This window comes from Peromyscus eremicus, chromosome 9 (assembly GCF_949786415.1).
Source record: "Peromyscus eremicus chromosome 9, PerEre_H2_v1, whole genome shotgun sequence".
NCBI lineage: Eukaryota > Metazoa > Chordata > Mammalia > Rodentia > Cricetidae > Peromyscus > Peromyscus eremicus.
Window position 1 is genome coordinate 80,490,070 of NC_081425.1, and position 19,512 is coordinate 80,509,581.

Consider the following 19,512-nt stretch of genomic DNA (forward strand, 5'->3'; position numbering starts at 1 on the left):
CCAAGCATTTAACAGTTCTTCAATTTAAAGCATTTAATTTTTTTCTCTTAAGGGATAAAGGATATTCTGTATACATGGTTATGCTGCAGGATAAGTGTATAACTGGTTTTTGGATCTTGAAAGCACAGGGGTGTGCCTGGGTGCACACATCAAAGTTTTTACCACAAGAGGATATGGATGGTGCTAGTTTAATCCTGAGAGTCCACTCCAACCCCCTGACCCATGTGCAGTATAAGCACTAACTACACTTTGACCACGACCCACAATCAGAAATGAGCCACAACAGACTGATTCCTGAGCCTGGCCTCTTTCAGTTTCTAGTGTGTGGGCTCGGGCAATTTGCTTAATTTCTGTGGCTCAGTGTCTTCATCTGTAAACGGAATAGTAACATGCCGTGAAGATTATAAATGGGTTAGTAACAGAAGCAAACTTTTAACAGAATAGTATTTCTAAATATTAACTTTTCATATGTGTACGCATGTGTGCGCATGTTTATGTGTGCATTTGCGTGTGCAAGTGTAGGCTATGGGTCAGTACCAGGTCTTTTGTCAAGATGCCATCTACCTTGTTTTATTTGATGTAGGGTCTCTCATTGACCTAGAATTCACTAATTAAACTAGGCTGGCCATCCAGAAAGCTCCAGGGATCCACTGTTTCTAATTCCACAGTGCTGGCTTCTTTAGATGGCTTCTGGGGATTAAACTCAGATTCTCATGCTTGCATGGTAAGCACTTTACTGACTCAGCTATTTCTCCAGACTCTTTACCTACTTACTATTAACTTTAACTACTTATTATTCTTAACTAGTTATTATTCATCAAAACTTGGTTATGAAGCTGACACAGAAAACTAAAGGCATGGATTTTAGTCCAAGATCAACCTCCAACTCTCAGGGACTCCATATGGGTATTCAACACAGATTATGCTTGATATTCCCATATTTAAAATGAGGCATAAGCAATGTTTCAAGTCTCCCTCGGTACGAGCGCCGCATTGTGTGTAACACTAGAATATTTTTGAGTCTCGGTTTGGTCACTCAATAGTCAGCAATGACCGCAGAGATCTCATTGGAATTAGCTTTTCATCTGTTTGCTTTTTAAGGTAGCACATAGCCATCTATCAACATACTGATGCATACATCCAAGAGACTCACAGATTGTACTGTGACAACCAAGCAGCTGGTGAATTGCATCCCTAGGCACAGAACCATATTATCTCTCAGGAGCAGCCCTCAGGCATGGTCCCCTCTCCCTCCAGGGGTCCTGCATACATTCCACTAACAAAGCATGTTCATTTGCTGCCCTGTGGTTATAGTTGTGGCCATTGATTAGGATGGCCTCAGTTCCTTCATCTGGGGGAATGACCCTAAGGCCCCTCTCAGCTCTAAGGTGCAGGTCTCTTCCAAGAGCCCAAATGTTCAAAGTAGGCACCACCCAGAATAAACTGGCATGGGAACTGAATATCCTAGGATGTTCTCACAAACTCACGTGTGAGAATTTTTTTCCATTCATTTTCACCCCTTTGCTTAGTGCCCAGACCTATGAAAAGAATGTACTTTCTTAGAAGTTTCTCTAATGGCCAAAAAGGCCATAAATAACCATTTATTAAACAAACAGTATGGGCTAAAGAAAGAGAAACTGCCACAATTAGGCCCCCGAGGCCTTCAGCACAGCAGCGCTCGGCTGTAGGACTCTCCTAATCCTGGCCATACATCACCAGCCCCTGAATTTCCTGAAGTTATCTTCATAATCAAGATGCTATTCCAGCCATTGAGGGCTTTCAAACTATTTTTAATTTTAATTTAAAGAGCAATTAAAGAAAGACAATGGATACGAGGGATAATAAAGTAAGTGATTAGCAGCATGCAAACGACACAGGCTTAATGATTATATGGCGTTAGTCTCCAAAGGGCTTGTTGAGAGAAAGCCCTTTCTACATGTGGCGGTTCGGCTAATGTGTCTCCACCCACAATTACAACATTGCTGACACCATTAACCAGCGAAACAACATCACTTGGTGAAATCCTTGTTGTCTCATTAAAATGGAAAGGGTCAGGTAATTTACCAGGCCTGTATGTCTAGTTTGGTTGTTGGTAATTAGCAAACATTACCCAGCATGGACTCCCGCTGGGAGCTGGAGAAACTTTGTGAAATATTAAAGAGGAAAGTCTTTATATTTCGCTGGAAAATTGAAAAGACCTGCAATTAGACTCTACATGCCACTCCCCTGCATCAAGGGAACAGGAGAGAAAGCAAAACAAACAAACAATCCCCAAATCCAAGGAAACACAACCCACCAGGAACTCTTTCTGCTAGAGAGAACTGTTCAGAATGCACTGGGAAGCCTTGGTCCAAATCAAGCCCTGGAGTCACCACAGGGCCCTGGTGACCAGTGCTCCCCTTCCTGTTTACAAAAGGGAGCTGGGGGAGAGGAGGATAGGATAACTTCAAACTTCCCCTTGACTCTTCCCTCCTCGGTAAGATAATCAGGAAAAAAGTTTCAGCCAAGTATGGTAGTAATATACCTGCAAACCCTAGTGCTTGGGAAGTGGAGGCAGGAGGATCAAGGCAGTTCAAAGTCAGCCTGGACTGCATCAGGACACTATCTCAATTTTTTTTTTTTTTTTTTTTTTGCTCTTTGAGATGCTATATAAGCCAAAAGTGTTTGCTCAAAGAACATTAGATGAATATTTTTAAGCTTAGAGATTGAGGGAATATTTCCCCAGGGCCCTACTTCCTGTCTGCCAGCTGTCTAAGGGAAAGCCTCTTCCTCAGAGCAGGACGAAGGCCCCACCCCAAATGCTGGCCAAAGCTGGGTATGTTGTCAGGGAGCAGAATGAGATCTTATTTTTTAAATGGGATTTTTAGAACATAAAACACATTCCAATAAATGTGAACTGAAAATTATGAATTCATTAAATGACTTTGGTATCTTGTGCTATATATAATATTTATACTCCGACTACTGTAAAATATGCTTTAATATCTTTAGGCAACTATAAGGACTTAAATATTTATAAAATGGCTAAAGATAAAGTATGGCCCTCTTATTCCTACATACAGATGATGTAAGGCTTGCAATCAAAGACAATAACCCTCTCCGCCCATTTGTCATCTTAAAGGAGCCGATCAACCCACCATCCCCCGTGTACCATCCACATAAGAGTTGTTACCAACATAGGCGACTCTGGAGGAGTTTGTGCCTTAAAAACTACCTAGAGTGCTATACTTCACAGAAAACAGGGCTTTCTGAAAATGGAGACAAAACAATAAATTTGCAGGCAAAACAGCTCCGAGAGGGGCCTCAAAATACGGCTGTATTTATCTCTGGGACGTGTGAGAATGGGAGGCATTTTGATTTAATATTTCATAACATAGACACAATTGCTTCCTTGTGTGGCATATAATTAATGCTCCTTGCAAAGAGTTGTTTTTTCCCCTTTAATTCCTCAGTATCCTAAATGCAAATAAATAGATGAGAAATACTCTTGTGATAGTAATGTCTTCCTTCAGCAGTGTAGAATAGCCCTCTCATAATCACAATAAAAGGAAAGCCACCATGAATTTATAATCACCCAGGGGCCTATTAAAAGTAGGTTTAAGTGTGAAACCTCAACCATGATGCTCTCAGCACTTACCCTTCTTGCTTGCCTTCAGTCACGTGGTCTGACTTATTTTCAGAATTCTTCCCTTCCCCGTGCCAATCAGGTATTCAAAGAACTACTTGTGCCCATCTGTGTGGGTCTCCCAAGTGGCAACTCGCTGGTTGCTTTTTTCTGCTCTCTTTGATCAGGATGTGTAGGGTGGACCAGAAACCACACGGAAGTTTGTGAATCAAAATTTAGGTCTCATTATGCTTGCATTTTAATGAAGTTTGTTACATGCCATCCAAACTTCCCGGCCATCACCCACACGAGGCTGCCAGTTCTATGAGAGCAAACTTCCATGAATCATCAACTCTGATAGGCGGTTTGGAAACAGTAATCTTGGGAAAGGCAGGGACTGGATGAGTGCTCCTCAACCTGGACTTCATGTTGCAGTCACTGAAGGATGCATCCTACCTCCAGTGTCTGATATAATTGTTCTGGGATGTGGCCTGAGCAGCTCAAGATTTCTTACAGATCCTTGAGGTGATTGCATTGTTCAGCTAAGGTTGAATGCTAGTAGGTTCATTCAAAAACACATCCACCCATACATGATTAACTAACCTGTAAGCAAGGCACCAAGGCATCATGGAGACAGGACAGTCTCTTCAAGAAATACATAATAAAAACTGGATTTCCAATTGCAAGAGAATGAAATTGGACCCTTTTCCTATCCTACATACAAAAATTAACCTGAAATTGTATAAAGACTTGAGTCTAAGACCTAAAGAGTGAACTCTTAGAAGACAAGACAGGGAAGCTACTCTTTGATGTGGACTTCAGCAATTTGTTGCTTTTGACTAAAACATATAAACTTGGTAACAAAAGCAAAAATACACCAGTGGAATTTGTGGACACTAAAAAGCTTCTGGTACAGCAAGGGAAACAAACCATCAAACAAATGAAAAGGTACTGTACAAAATGAGGGAAATTACTTGATACCCAGGTATCTGGTTAGCAGTCAATATCCCCAAAAACAAATAAGGAACCAGTACAATTCAATAATGAAAAACTAACCTGAATCAACTCAACAGAGAAAAGTGAGATATCTTGACAAAAGAGAAACTTTTTTTTTTCTGACTTACTTAAAGGTACTTTGAGGATACTAGAAAGGCCCAGACATTGATTTCACTCTGATAGCAACTTGACCCAGAGGCAGCTAGGATGCTCCATGAGAAAAATGAGACACAGAGATTGAAGGGTTTGTCTAGGCCTAGTAAGTGGCAGAGATAGATTTGAACCCAAGCTATTCATCCAAAACTAACATATGCTCTGATTAAACTTGATCGCAACCCAAAGCAACCTCTGCCATCTCATGGCATGTTACATGACACCATACCATCTGCATGGCCTTAAGATACCTGGTAGAAAATCTTTACTAGACACGTGTAACACGATGCTCAATGACAGATATGTTTGTCTAGAAAGCAGGGATTATTTTTTCTTTCGGAATATATTTTTTTCCATAAAATTCAATTGAAGCATTTACAACTCATCAATATCTTTAAGTGCTTTAAAAATTCCCAAACTAAAGTCATTTGTAAATTAGATGCCTTCTTTGCAGGGTCACTTAGGAGAAAAGAAACAAAGGCTTGAGAGCTTCACATGAGTTTTTGCTGGTAAAAGAACAGATAGAGGCGAAAATGCATTAGACGGTTGGCATGCTCACTTGCTAGCTTGAGGCACATATGTTATTTCCAGCATGTGGATTAAATCATGTCGCAGGAAGTTACAAATGGCTCACATTAGGAAATTTACAGGGTGCTCTGGAATGTACCAAACCCAATATCATTAATTATGTGCATCTAAATGATGCCATACAACTTATTGTACATGTCTCTGTCACTTCTGTCTGTAGAGCTCCCATTAGATTCATGATGACACGAACAGAGATGTTAACCTCAAGTGTAAGAGAAAAGCATTAAGTATAAGGGAAACTGGTTCACAGAAAGGAACTGTTGGTTGATCCACAATCCTCCCTTATCCAGAATTTCAATGGTGGGAGGAGGGGGGGGAGAAGGGAGAAAGAGAAAGAAAGGGTGTGGGGATAGAACAGAGACAGAATCCATAGGATAACAGACTTCCTCTGTCTTCTTTGACTATATAACTTTGCGTGAAGTCCACACACCATTTATCTGGACCATTTCTGGAGCTGAATATGGAGGCTTTGGGAAATTGAAGTTCATGCTCATTTTCACCAGATGCTTTCTACTGAGCCTTCTACCTGGGAAGCAGAATCTGCAGATAAGCCTAGAATATTTTGAACATTTCTCTACAAAAGAAAGTAAAAGCCAAGCCTCAAATGTCCCATACTTTTTCTGACATCTCCATAGTCAATCCATTTAAGTGTGTATGTATACACGTGTGTGCTCATTGTGTTGGGGTGATCGTGTGTGTGTGTGTGTGTGTGTGTGTGTGTGTGTGTGTGTGTGTGTGTGTGGAGGCCAAAGACCAATCTCTGGTGTCTTTCTTCAAGTGCCATCAACCTTGTTTTTGGAGAAGGGCCTAATGATTGGCTTGAGGCTTGCTGACCAGGCTAGGTGGGCTAGCCTGCCACCGAGCACCAGGGATCCACTTTTCTCTTCTTCCCAGCACTGGAATTACAAATGCATGCCACCACATCTGTCTATTTCACATAGGTCTGGTACCACACAGGCCTTCAAGTTTGCATGACAATCACTTTAGTAAGCCCACTCCACTGCTCATCCAATCCATATTCATTGGGGAGAAAAAAAACCTGTTCAGACAAATCTATTCTTCAGGAAGCCAGACTCAGCATAATGCTGAGTATTTCCTCCACCTCTGCTCTTGTCTGTACAACTGATGGAGCAAAAGACTCAACCCAAAAGATCCCCAGGACTTCTTGCTGTGGTAGGGAGAGCCAGGGACTACCACCCCACAAAAGATTCATTGAGACAAAAAAAAAAAAAAAAAGATTCAAGACAATCTTCGGCCCTTTGGAAACAAAGGCAATTTAGGGGCAAGGTATTTGGATACTTTCTTCCCTGGAATGTTTAACCTCAAGGAAAACCCCTAAAAGTAGATATACAGAGTCAAGGACCTTTCTTACCAAAACACAGGTAACACTTATCTCAATGGGAGCGAGCAGGTTGGTGCGGTCAGGAAAATGCCCTCTCTACCATCATCAGTCTGGAGACCAGCTCCATGTTTGTTCTTGACTAACTCAGACACTGGAAGGGGCTTAGTTTGTCTGAACTTCACTTTCTCATCTTTAAAATGAAGAGTGTAACCTCTGCCTCAACAGGCTTCCAGGGCGATTATAGAATATTGTATGTGAAAGTGGGGGTGCAGGGCTCCCCTGAACTAGACAGAAAGAAATCACAGTTTTTAAAAGAAGCATGGACGGGGCACACACATTTGCAGGAGTCAGCTAACATGTGACAGCCTGATGCTTAGGCAATGCGGATAGTCCCTTCCTAACACTTTGCCACATCTGTTTTCCCGTCTCTGAAGCTAAGATTCCCTTTGACTCTGTTGGCCCAGGCTAGGCACATTCTGCACAGGGAAGCCAACCTGCAATGTGCACAGTTGGAAGAAAAAAATGATTTTCCCATTTTTAACTTCTTCTTCCCATTTTCATCCACTAAGAGAGACCTTTGGAGTGGGGGAGATGGCTCCACTGGTAACATGCTTGAAGCGTAAGTGTGAAGAACTGAGTCCAGATCCACAGCACCCCAGTTAAAAACCAACCAACCAACCCAAGTATGAGCTCCAGGTTCAATGAGAGACCATGGCTCACAATCAAAGAAGGAGAGCAATTTAGGAAGATAACTGATGTTGACCTCTGATCTTCTTGCACATGCCCCTACAGGTGCATATATGTATAACTGCATCCTGCATGTTCACATGCACACACACACACACACACACACACACACACACACACACACACATACGCTTCATGTTTGGAAGGCATCCAGTACAGTTCAGAAGGTGGTCCACACTTCTCAGTCTCCTGTTGCAATGGCTCTGGTCAATCCTTGTTTCTCTCACTAGGAATGTATCACCAGAACAGGAAGGGCCGGTCTTAAGAGGCTCTTTCATGTGATGAAATATGCTGGGTAGGAAAAATTCCCCTAACTTGGAGCCATTTACAGAGTAGTTGCAACTGCTGCTTTGCCAAACATATCGGCACTAGCGGGCCGAGATTCATCTTGGGAAGTCTGCAGAAGAAATGTTAATGGGGCAGGCCCCTCTCTGTACTTGAGACCCTCTCAAAGCCCTAAGCCAGACTTTTCTTTATTGTTTAGTAAGCTTTTTTAATGAAATGTACTACTCTTATTATAGAGGATTCCAAATAGGATCTAAATCACAAACCAATAAAAGAAAATTATTGGGCTGGGTATCTAAAGTTACTACCTAGAGGCTACTCCAGTGTGGTATGTATAAATCTCTAAACAGTTAAGTAGAATTGTCTTTCTGGTTTTTGGGATGGAAGCCAACAGCCATTTCAGTTCCAACGGAAGGACAATATTTTAGTGCCGAGCTTCGTTCGTTCAGTGGGCATAAAGAGAAACGGCGCTCCCCCACTGCCATTTCGGAATTGAGAGAGAATATTGTGGTAATGAAATGCTATACAGGAGCAGCTGAAAAAATGCTTCTCTGATTTCAGAGAGGGAGGCTGGGTAGGAGGAAATGGGCATAAGGTGTGTCTGCGATCTGCGTGTGCAGGAAGCCAGGCCCAGCGAAGTAGAAGAGCAGAAAGTGGGAAGGGCAGGTGTTGAAGAGTAGTGACAAGGGAGTCGGGGCTGGGGTGGTCTGTCACTCTAATGGAAGCACCAGATGTGGAGATGCTCGCCCTGCACTGGCCACACTGCATCTTTAGACACAAAGACAGCACCCTTCAGGAAGGATGTGAACACCTCCACTAAGAGACCCGTGACCCCAGTCCTGCCAAACACCACAACTCTTCCCTCTGGAGCAAGGCTACAGAACATATAAAATGCAGACCCCTGTGTAATAAAAACCAAGGAAATTCCAGAGACTTCAGTTATAAAGGACCACGGGGCTCCTCTCATTCAATCTGCCTCTCATCACAGAGATCATGGTGGCCAGTAACTTTCCTTTAGTACATGATGAGAAGATGCTCACCCTCTCTGCAGATCCAGTTCTGTTTCCTAGGAATGGATTCCTTATGTTAGGTGAAAAAAAAAACAAAAAACAGTTCTCTTTTCATTATTAGCTGACGGTCCTGGTCTTTGTGGAATGAGACACAAGATACAATGAACCTTTAGCCTGTTCATTAACCATTTGGTAAGCAGCTTGTTGTCCTGGTTTTCCTCATTCCAGCTGTCCCCTTCACACCATTATTTTATCTGTCCCTTTCCCCCTTTTAACTCTTCATGGCTTCTGACATATCCTTCTGCTGACCAGGATGAAATGATCACTGCTCCCAATAAACTGGACTTTCACCAGCAAGAATGACCCAATCTCTTCCTTCCTGTGAGCTCTGTCCCTGAGTTCCAGCTTGGCAAAGTCCTCAAGAAGCCTGCCTTTGTCATCCAGTGAGGTAAGGGTCCTAAGCCATAGCATCCCTCCCAGAGGGAGAACAGAAGAAGTCACTATGGGTTCAGATAATGAAAGGCTGGACAAGCAGGTGGGTGTGTGTGTGTGTGTGTGTGTCTGTGTGTGTGTGTGTGTGTGTCTGTGTGTGTGTGTGTGTGTGTGTGTGTGTGTGAGAGAGAGAGAGAGAGAGAGAGAGAGAGAGAGAGAGAGAGGAGGATCAAGGTCATTCTAGCTATAGAGTTTTAGGCAAGACTGGGGTACACGAGACTCTATCTCAAAAACGAAATAAAATAAAGCACAGAATAGGTAGAAAATTTGAAAGCTGGGGTTTGATTTTTGGGCTCCTTGCTGGCATTTTGGGGATCTGGACTCAGCTTATGATTCCTCAGCTACAAGCAATAGTCCCCTTGGCTCCCTCTATCTAAGGTGGTCCTCAGTCTCTCCTCTGTCACTGTCCATCCCCACTCCTTCTCTCTGATACTCTCCATCATTTCTAGAGCATAACAAGAGGCCTTCTCTGCAGCTGTGAGCATCTCCTGCATTCAAGAGGTCACTTTCCCCGTCAGTTTTCAGCAACACCTTGATGTTCCATCAGGTTCTTGAGGTAATGAACCCTGCCTGAACCCAGCCCTCCCAATTCTGCTTTCTCCCACAGCCCTGCGCCACTCTGCAAGCCTCCGGGGGTGACGAGCATCTCCGACCTCAATGAGAATATCATGGAGAAAACTCATCTTTGCAGACTCTGTAGTGCTGCTTGCTACAACCTTCCTGCTTTTTCCACTGCTTTTCAAAGCCTCAGTCTTCCTCAACCTGTTGGTCAAAAGACCTTTTACTGGGATCGCCTAATGCAATTAGGAAACACAGATATTTACATTACATCACAGTAGCAAATTTACATAGTTACACTACATAAACAGCAGCAAAATTATAGTTACAAAGTAGCAACAAAAGTCATTTTATGGTCGGGGGTCACCACAACGTGAGGAACTCCATTAAAGGGTTGAAGCATGAGAAAGGTGAGAACCACTGCTCTTGATAAACACATCCTGCCTAGTGTTCCTGCATTCTCTGCCTTTTTGGTTCTAAAGAGTGCTTTGTGGGGCTGCCAGATCAATCTCCTTAAAGCACAAGCCCAATCCCATCACTCTCTATGAAACCTTCTGCAGCTCCCCAATGTCTACTGGACTTTATAGCATTCTAGCTCATAAACTCATACAACATTATTTACCCCTTCCTAATCCAAAAATGAAGAACTTACTTAAAAGCACCATCTACATTTAGGCTTATCTCTCTCTATCATCATAAATATCTCATACTCTAAGTCATGCTTGTCGGTACCCCTCAAATGCATTCCCTGTGCCTCACCTCCTTGTTCCCCCCTCCTCTTTCTCTCTCTTGTTCTTTGTCTCCACCTGCTATAGTCTGTGCAGTTTTCCCAGGTGTCTCTCTTTCCTCATGCATCAAAGTTCACTATTTGTAGAAGAAGGGGTCAGACCAGGAACGAGTCTCATGTTCACCATCCCACCAACAATGCCTGCCATACACTCTGGGACATAAAAGGTGCCTGTGGAGTTGGACTGACTCATACAAGACACGAAGCATGAATCACACAAATGCAGAGCCCTGCAGCAGGAAGAGAATAAGGAAGGCCCTTTAAAACTAGCATTCAAACACAGCCCAGGCTTTGAAACACAGAGGGAAATCCTTCCTACAGAGACTCAGCTTGCCTCAAGGACAGACCCTGCTGGCTTTGGGGTAAACATCAAGGCCATGTTGGGTCTCAGCTGTGTCACCTTCCAAAGCTGTGTGCTAGGTAACTAATACCTGTATTTATCACTTAGAGAGGGTGACCGAAGCAAGGTTGGCAAATAGAGCCAGTGGGCAGGAAACACAGCCCGATGCTCCCACATTGTTCCCCTGCCACTTTTTCCTCCATTTGAATTCTTTTTCAAGTCCTGAGAAGGTTAATATGATCCAAAAATATGCAAGGAAAGGAGAGATCATTAAACTGCTGCACATGTGTACTTCAGGCAAGTTAGCCCATGAACTTCTAGCTGCTTCTCCCATCTCTGCCTCGCATCCTGCTGTCGGAGTGCTGGGACCACAGACATGTGCCACTGCATCCAGCGGTTCAAGTCAAATCAAACTCAGGTCATCAAGCTCGTGCTGCGAGTCTTTACCAGGGGAACCATCTCTCTGGACTGAAGGATCTATTTCCACTTTGATGGGTCTACTTGGGTATAACCCCATTATAAATGGAAGAGCATCTGCATCCTATCAAAGAATGGAATCCTATGCTTCATATGAACCTCCACCCAAAGCCAAAGCACCTTCTGCTCTTCACCTAAGCACCGAGGTAACACTGTAGGCTGTGCGGGCCAACTTTAGGGTTCCTCTTGGTCTTTACAGGTTCAAAGTGATCAGGACTAAACTCTTCTCCTTCTTCTCCAGCCCATGTCTCCTCCTTGGTCTTCTCTTCCTTCTTAGTTGCATGGCCATCATCTAGTAGGCATCCTTAAAACCCATCCCCAGCTCCCTATCCATCATCTCCTTCTCATCCACAGTCCTCCGCAACTCTCTTTTCTATACTTCAACTCAACCTCCACGTCTGCCTTGATTCATGGAGCTGCACACTGAGCCCCATCCCGTTTTACAAGAACCTTTTGCCACAACTTTCTGCCTGCATCACTTCCCACCTTTACCCATGGTCAAGCTGTGGTTGTTCTCAAAGATGGATTTATAACTGCCCTGGTAAGTCAAACCTTTGATGACTTCTCCCAATCCAAACCCTTAGCAAAACATGAAGCTACCTTCTCAGGCTACGCAGCCCAGTTACATAGCCACTAAGCACACAGAACCGTTTCTTATAGTTTAAAGGTGAAATGAACCACCCCTTGCCCCTTAGACTCATGTGTTTACTCACTTGTCCCCTGATGGTGGGACCATTAGGAGGTAAAGCCTTGCTAGGGGAAGACCACTGGGGGTGGGTCTTAGAGTTTTACTCTACGTCTTCACTCTTCCCATTCACTCTCTGTTTATGGATTACAGGTGCAATGTCACCCACTGGCCTCCTGTTCCTGCCGCCATATGCCTTCCTGACCATAGTAGAGTATCTCCCCACAAACCATAAACCCCTTCCTTCTTGCAGTTGCTTGTCTGATACTTTGTCAGAGCAATAAGAAGAGCAGTGGCTACTCCTGAAGTTAAAATTCATTAAAATGCAGTAAGAGGGAAAGTTCAGTTCCTCCATCACTTTCACACCAGGTCTTTTGCGAGAGCTGTATAGCCACATGCATTCCACGCATGCCCAGCTGTCTGCTCCTTTGGGAAGACTTCTGAAGCCGTGGGAATAGAGACAAATGCTCCCCCTCCACTCTGTGTTCCTCTCTTGCTAACCTGGTTCTCCTTAACTTGTACTGTCATTGTCCTCCACTCACTGAGCTCCTTGTCGCTAGTGAGAGGCTGAATCCGAGCCATTGTTTTGTCCTGTAGAGTGACTGGTGCATGGGGGACACATACTTAGTCCTTTCTTTTCCTTAAGAGAAGCCTTGACCAGAAGCAAAACTAAGGTCTAAGATGCTCATTTCACATTTTTATACTTAAAACAAAACAAACAACAAAAAAAAAAGAGCAACTCTACTACAATGTCTCTTTTTAGGTACTGATTCCGGAGGCCCTCTGAGAACGAACCCTGATTCTGCTCTTCCCAAGAGCAGAGTCCCTTCTTGTCTTTTAGAACCATGGGAAACGGGCTGGCGAGAGGCACTATTGTACCAGCTGATTTAAATTGAAGTGTTTTCCCCAGATAAATGCGTGCTAAATAATACACCAGCTCTCCAACCAAAGGGAAGTGACAGGCACTCTGTAAATAAAGGCACTTAGTTGCTGGTAAAGAGCTGTAAAGTGGTTCTGAGCTGATGTTTGCTGACCAGCAAGAAGCAGCTTCACCTGCTTTATGTAATTGTCACTGCAGTTTTGCCTGCTGTATATTAAAACTGCATCTCATAGCCCCGAATGTCACATCGGATCTACCCTCCCACATGGGATGCGCCACCTTTCGCTGTAATTGTTTTTGACAAGCAGCCGTCACATCTCGTCTCTTTTCAGAAAGTGTGTCTGGTCCAGAACCCCTAAGCCGGGTCAGTTCTGACACCATGTGGGCTACAGAAGCGACACTAAAAGGGAAGGTGAAAAAAAAAAAAAAAAAAAGACGAGACCGGATAGCACACCCTGGCAAGTGCGCAGACACAAATCCTCCCCATGCAGGCTGGACTTTCTCAATGTTATATCCCCTTGTCTTGTTCAATTGTAGCACTTTAGAACAACTTCCCACATGGTTACAGGAGCACGCTGCCACAAGAGCACAACAGTTGTCCTCAGTCCACAATTCTGGACCCAGCTGGGTTCTGGAAAAACGAAAATGTGGCTCATGCCTGGGTCGAGGTAGTTGTGGGGTTTTGTCAAGGACCACAGGACACGTCCTGATGAAACTGGCCTGGCAGGTGCTAGAAATCTCTATAGTTTTCACTCAGAGGATGTAAGATATGTTTCCCAAAATGCAAAGAACAACGTGATGCCTTTGTTGCCTGTTATTCCAGCCTCTCTAGGGGTGTGGACCTGCCAAATACCTGGATGGAGAAGCAAGTGTCTGAGGCCACTGGGGACCCCAGCTAGTCAAAGAGGTCTTAGAGAGCTGAAACAGCAGGGACCTTCAGCTCCCTTATCCAGTGCAAGGCTAAAAGGAACTCAAAGAACAGTACAGGGTGAGCTCTAGAGGTAAGCAGTGAGGAAGAGCCACTTCTCGGTGTTGTGAGCCACCACTGGACCATCGCCAGTGGGATTATCAGAGTGATACCAGAAGTGATGCAGAGGCCAATGACAGGCTAGGAGGAGACAGAGTGAAAAAGAAAAGTGGGATATAGGTCGGCTACCAAGAGTTTCCATACTGCGTCCTTAGTAGAGCTGACTGCTGGATTCTAGAAGCCACCTGCTGAATTCTGCTGTTGACCCAAGACTCAGAGAAATGCTGCCTGCCAGGCCTGTACCTCATCCTCTGCCTTTCTCTGCTCTTGATGTACCTTCAGCCATTCAGGCCACTAGAACAAACACTGTAGGATAACTGTTGGACATCGACAACAGAGCGCTCCTTCTTGCTATTCAGGATTCTGAGACATCCCGAATCAAGACTTTCTGATTCATAAATGGTGCACTCTTCCTCTCCCCATGGCAGTGGGAATGCTGGGTCTTTCCAAGGTCTCTCTTATACAGGTACCAATCCCTTTCAAGAGCACTGTCTTCATGACCTAGTCACCTCCTCAAGTTCTCACCTTTCTAGACCATCCCATCTAAGGTTAGCATTTCAATGTACAAACAGCTGAGGGTCAAACATTCAGACTGCCACTGCATGTGCACGTTCACACACAAAAGAAAGACATCCCTTCCTTCGGCCGAGAGAAAAAGGAATGTCGCTTCTCCCTCCATATCTCTTGCTAAAACTTATTCTCTTTGCTTATTCCTGATTTTCTTAATATCAAGGCCTTTGGGCACAGGGGAAAAGGGGGCATTTTGTCAGTTTGGACATTATACAGAATTTGAGGTAGGATGAAGTTTAAAGGAGCTGGGTGGGTGGAACACCTGTGTCAAGTGCACATGTAACTACACACTGGGGCATTTGTCATACATCTGCAGACATTGGGGACACAGACAGGCAGGGGAAAGGAAGGGTTTCCCTGCCTTTTTCTGTTCTCAGCATCTCTACCCACAGGGACAACTGCTCCTTTCAAATGTTTCCAATTCCCTTGCTGTCCCCCTCCCCAGGACGGGAGGCATGTCGGAACGAGCTGTTCAGCACGTTCAGTGCACTGGGTTTGTTAGTGTGAAGATTTCAACAGCTTTAGAGCAGCTTGTACCAGTCACCCAGGGATCTCATTAGAATGCAGATCTGACAGGTAGTGTGAGATGGGCCACGAGAAGATGCATCTCCAACAAGCTGCCCCAGGTGATGCTCACACCAGGGCGAAGGTGAGGAAGACAAATTAAAGAGCAGGGCCTTAAAGGCAGATACCACATACCAGCTTGCTTCATTCACCCCCAGGAAGGTCAGTTTATTGTCTTTCCACATCCTTTCTCCCCAGTGCTCTCAGACAAGCTGGGCAGGAGGCAAGTTCTATATCCTGTGTGTGCAGCCCGGCAGAACTCAGGGTGTCTCTTAGGGCCTTGGCATGTTGCTGTCTCACACAGCTGTGCCAAGTTTTACATTGAGGAGTATCAGGCAGGATGGTGGAATGGAGAGATCAAAATTAGCCCCCTGGCAAGGTTATGTCAGAAAAAAATGGAAGCTGGAAATGACTCAGCAAGAGTTAGAGACTGATCCAGCCTTCAGAAGAGTTGCAGAAACCCAAGTGAAAGAGGCCCTGATTCACCACTCCACAGGCAAGAGCAAAGTGGGTAGTGTTCCAGCTTGACCTAAAGCTGCCGTGACTTTCAAGACCCGAGGGGAAGGCCCCACCTCTTCACCCAGTCCCCAGCAGCAAGGCCACTGATTCTCAGGACATTCCTCCAAGAGTGACTTTGAACTTGCCCGCTGCTCAGGGCCCCCCTGCAAAGCAGTAAGTCCTCTCCTTCTCTTTCACTTCCCCATCCCACCTCAGCACTCCTCTTTCCCTGGACAGCTCTCCCCTAGAGCCAGCGCAAGGAAGAGAACCTGCACCAGAGAGGTTTTCAGGTACTGTGTTGTTTTGGTTCTGAGGCAACGCTGAGCAGAAGCTAGAAGCGGGTAGTAATGCTGGGTTGCTCAAAGAAAGCAGAGCACCAAGGTCTTAGCTCCACCATCCAGTGGAGCTTCCAGAAAGGCCTGCATGTGGAGCTGTACCCAGCTACCAATAAGGACCTCTCTACCCCAGCAGATGCAGTCCTCAGGGGCTTGGAATCATGGGAGCAAGCCCCCCCCCCCATTCAGCTGTCAACCATACCCATCCAGTAGGCCCTGCATGACCCACATAGAGCTGTCATTCAGAGGGAAATACTTCATCTCCTATCCTTCCTGATCCTGATTTCCAAGGCCACTCATTACTTGCTATGCCGATTGCCTGAGACTACAAAAATGGCATCTTTACTTGAAACCACCTGTCCAGGATCCCAGAGCAAATGACAGGGAAGACTGGGGCCAAGAGAAAAGGCAGCCGTGTGTCATTTAAGGCCTCTGGGCCTCCTACAGGAAAATGCGCAGGCCAGCAAGCATCACTCCTTGCTACATGACTTCATGTGTCGGCCCCATCCCTATGCTTTAGAGATCTCCACCCCTAGGTCAGCAGAGTCTTGGATGTGACCCTAACTGTTGCCAAGCTTACCACTCCCATTGAAGTGTTCCATGGAAAAGTACTCACAGGGGAGGGGAAGAGAACTCCGCAGCTGGCATCTTCGCGTTGCTCTGGCACTTAGGCAGTGACCCTGGTCATAAAGCCCATTGTTTGCAAAGGCCAAGAGAGTGACTATTTAAAGACTCTTTTATTGCTTCAAAAGGCAACAAACTGGAGGAGGGAGACATACATCAGGGTTCAGGTCTCCATCTCCAGATGGCAGGAAGAACAGATGCGCCTCTGTAAGCCATTGTGGCCACCACAGGTTTCACTGCCAGACAGGCTGATGTGAGCCTCTTTGAATTACCAAGTGAAGGATATCCCTCTTGCCAGCGCCTGTCCCCCATAGGCACAGCAGAGAAGTATTACAGGCCGTCCTTACCTTGGGAATTAGCCTGCAAGACCCCGATGCTGTCATCAAACTGCATAGATTTGATGTTGAGTGACGCCAAGATGCATTCCTTGTCCTGAAGCGAAGTATCATCAATATTATTCTGATTGGCTGACAGGATAACGCACATGTCACAGAGGTTGATGTTGACAGCCCTTAAGTCAGCCCGACTTAATGGTGTACCCTTTGGCATTGGGGGGGGGTAAGGGGAGAGAGGGAGGGAGAGAGGGATGGAGGGGGGAGAGAGGGAGGGAGGGAGGGAGGGAGGGAGAGAGAGAGAGTGAGAGAGAGAGAGAGAGAGAGAGAGAGAGAGAGAGAGAGAGAGAGAGAGAGAGAGAGAGAAGAGGGAAAGAAGGAAAAAAAATAAAAACAAATTAAAGATTGAGCCAGAGCTTTGGGACATTATTTAACAACTATCTTTTTTATGTCTTGACATTAAGCTGGCCTAACTACATTTCAGGGAATAAGGGCCGTACGCTAATCTAAAGGGTAGTCGGTGCTGATGGCAGCATTTCAGGCCAGCTCTCAATACTCAATCAAGCTATTACTAACAAACGCGAGACGAATAATGCCAGGGTCTACATCTTCCTCCTGCCTGGAAATTGTCTTGATTTAAGTAACTGTCCTGTGGCAACCTCTGCCTTTCAGAACATAACGAGGGGGTGGGTTTCAAATGCCTGTTTATTTAATAGCAGGTCACCTCTGTCTCTGGCAAAAGACAGCACAGCCGGCTAGAATCTCCAAAGCAGTCATGGGGAAATCCGCCGAGCAGGGTGGTGATGAGGGAGGCTCGTGGCTCTGCTCAGTCAGGAGGCTGGGGGAGCCAGTGGAATTCGTGGGCGTCTTCCAAAGGGGAGAGAGCAAGCTTTGGGCCATAACATTGTACTACATATTTTCCAGTAAGAGAAAGAAAGCCAAGGAAAGGACATAATTATCCAACAACGTAAGAAAGGTTAAACATATTTTTGGACAGGCGTACAATTGAAGAGTGTACTGTAAGTGCAGCCAGAGCTAGCCCTCCATGTACTCAGCGAGTTGGAATAATCTCCAAGATAAAGGAATTAGTAAGTGGTAGGGAGGTGGGGATCTAGAACGATTAAAAAAGTATAACCCCATTTATTTAGGGAAAAATGAAGCTCCTTGAAGGAAAAATTATATATTTATAAATGTATGTAAATTCAAAGAGGAAACTCAGGAAAAAAACTATACACTAAACTAATAACAGTAATTACCTCTGGGAGAGGAAAGGATGAAGTGGAAAGTTTGCTTTTGACTTTATATACTTCTATATTATTTGAATATTTTATAACAAGAACAGATTTGTATATTACTGGTGCAATTAAAAATAAATAAGCCAGTAAACAGAGTTCTTTTTTTTTAAACTCCATAACAATGTGAGACAGACAAATCTTTGCAGATTCAAGGTTAATGATGGAGAGCAACCATAGATATGATAGAAAGATAGGACCAGCACTCTCAGACACTGGCCTCCCAAGGAGGTCCCAGTAGAGCTACCTGGAGCATCCCATGTCAGAGCACCCAATAGCCATACAGCATTATTTTGGGAGTCCTATCCAGCCATCAGCATCGCTAATACTCTAGGTTGATTTAAGCTTCTCCTTATGCATATGGATACCCCAGTTGCCTTCAGCCTACAGCCTGTATTGGCCAAGTGTTTGCCAGCTGCTGTATACATCTCCTCTTGTTCTCATCACTAGATGGGCTTTGAGAAAATAGGATCTGGATAACGTTATGGAGCCCATCAACTCTTCTTCTGACTCAGTGGATGTCATGTCTCTATTCCAGGGCTCCTGAATGTTGCTACAATGTGGAGCCATAGAGCAAGGGCATGTAAGGCCATAGGTACAGGGAAGGTCCTGGTCCAGGCACTGGAGCAGTGTCTTGAGAGAAGGAGAGAAACCCATCTTCTATGATCTCGTGGTACAAAATTAAGTGTGACCAGCTTTCTGTATCACATTGCTATGTATAAACAACAGCTGTCTATGTCCATATTCTTTTAATTTTCACCTTGTAGGAAATCCAGCAGCAATTGTAATTTAAGGGAACCCATGTCCAGTTGTAGACAACATATGATTTCAAACCACAAGAATACCAACAACAGACATAGAAAGCTTTTGTGTTTCTCTGGGCTGCCCTTATATGAATGACACACTTTAAACAATGAAGACATGGGTCAAGGCTTATAATGTACCAATCCACTGTGCTTAGGTGTGCTAAATGTGGGGGGGGGCTTGTAAGGGCTCTGTAAATATGAGACTCATCCCGACTTACAGAGCAAGGTGAGTAAATGTGGATGGCAACACACAGAAGGAAACACACACATATACTCAAATACCAAAGGTCATACCACAAGCCCCACATACATACACATACATTCGTGCACCTAGCAAATTAGTTCACTTTTACAGAGTTAACATCATAGGTCAAGGGATCACAGGGAGTAGCACGTGTAAGATGATAATCACAGAAAGGCATATTCAAATTGATCATATTTCTGAATTTAGCAAAGGATATATAGCATATGTGTATGCTTGTCCAGTGAGTGAATTGTAACTAACAGGTGACCATCTTTA

The 19,512-nt window shown here is 44.6% G+C and overlaps 1 protein-coding gene across 4 annotated transcripts in view; it reads right to left on the minus strand.

Annotated features, from left to right (window-relative positions):
* Positions 1–19,512, minus strand: part of Kcnma1 (potassium calcium-activated channel subfamily M alpha 1) — a 715,240-nt gene that overhangs the window by 54,120 nt on the left and 641,608 nt on the right. For all 4 annotated transcript variants that reach the window (XM_059273863.1, XM_059273862.1, XM_059273861.1 and 1 more), the window contains one exon: positions 16,910–17,102. In XM_059273863.1, coding sequence (XP_059129846.1) covers positions 16,910–17,102 — 193 coding nt within the window. The remainder of the gene's footprint in view (positions 1–16,909; positions 17,103–19,512) is intronic.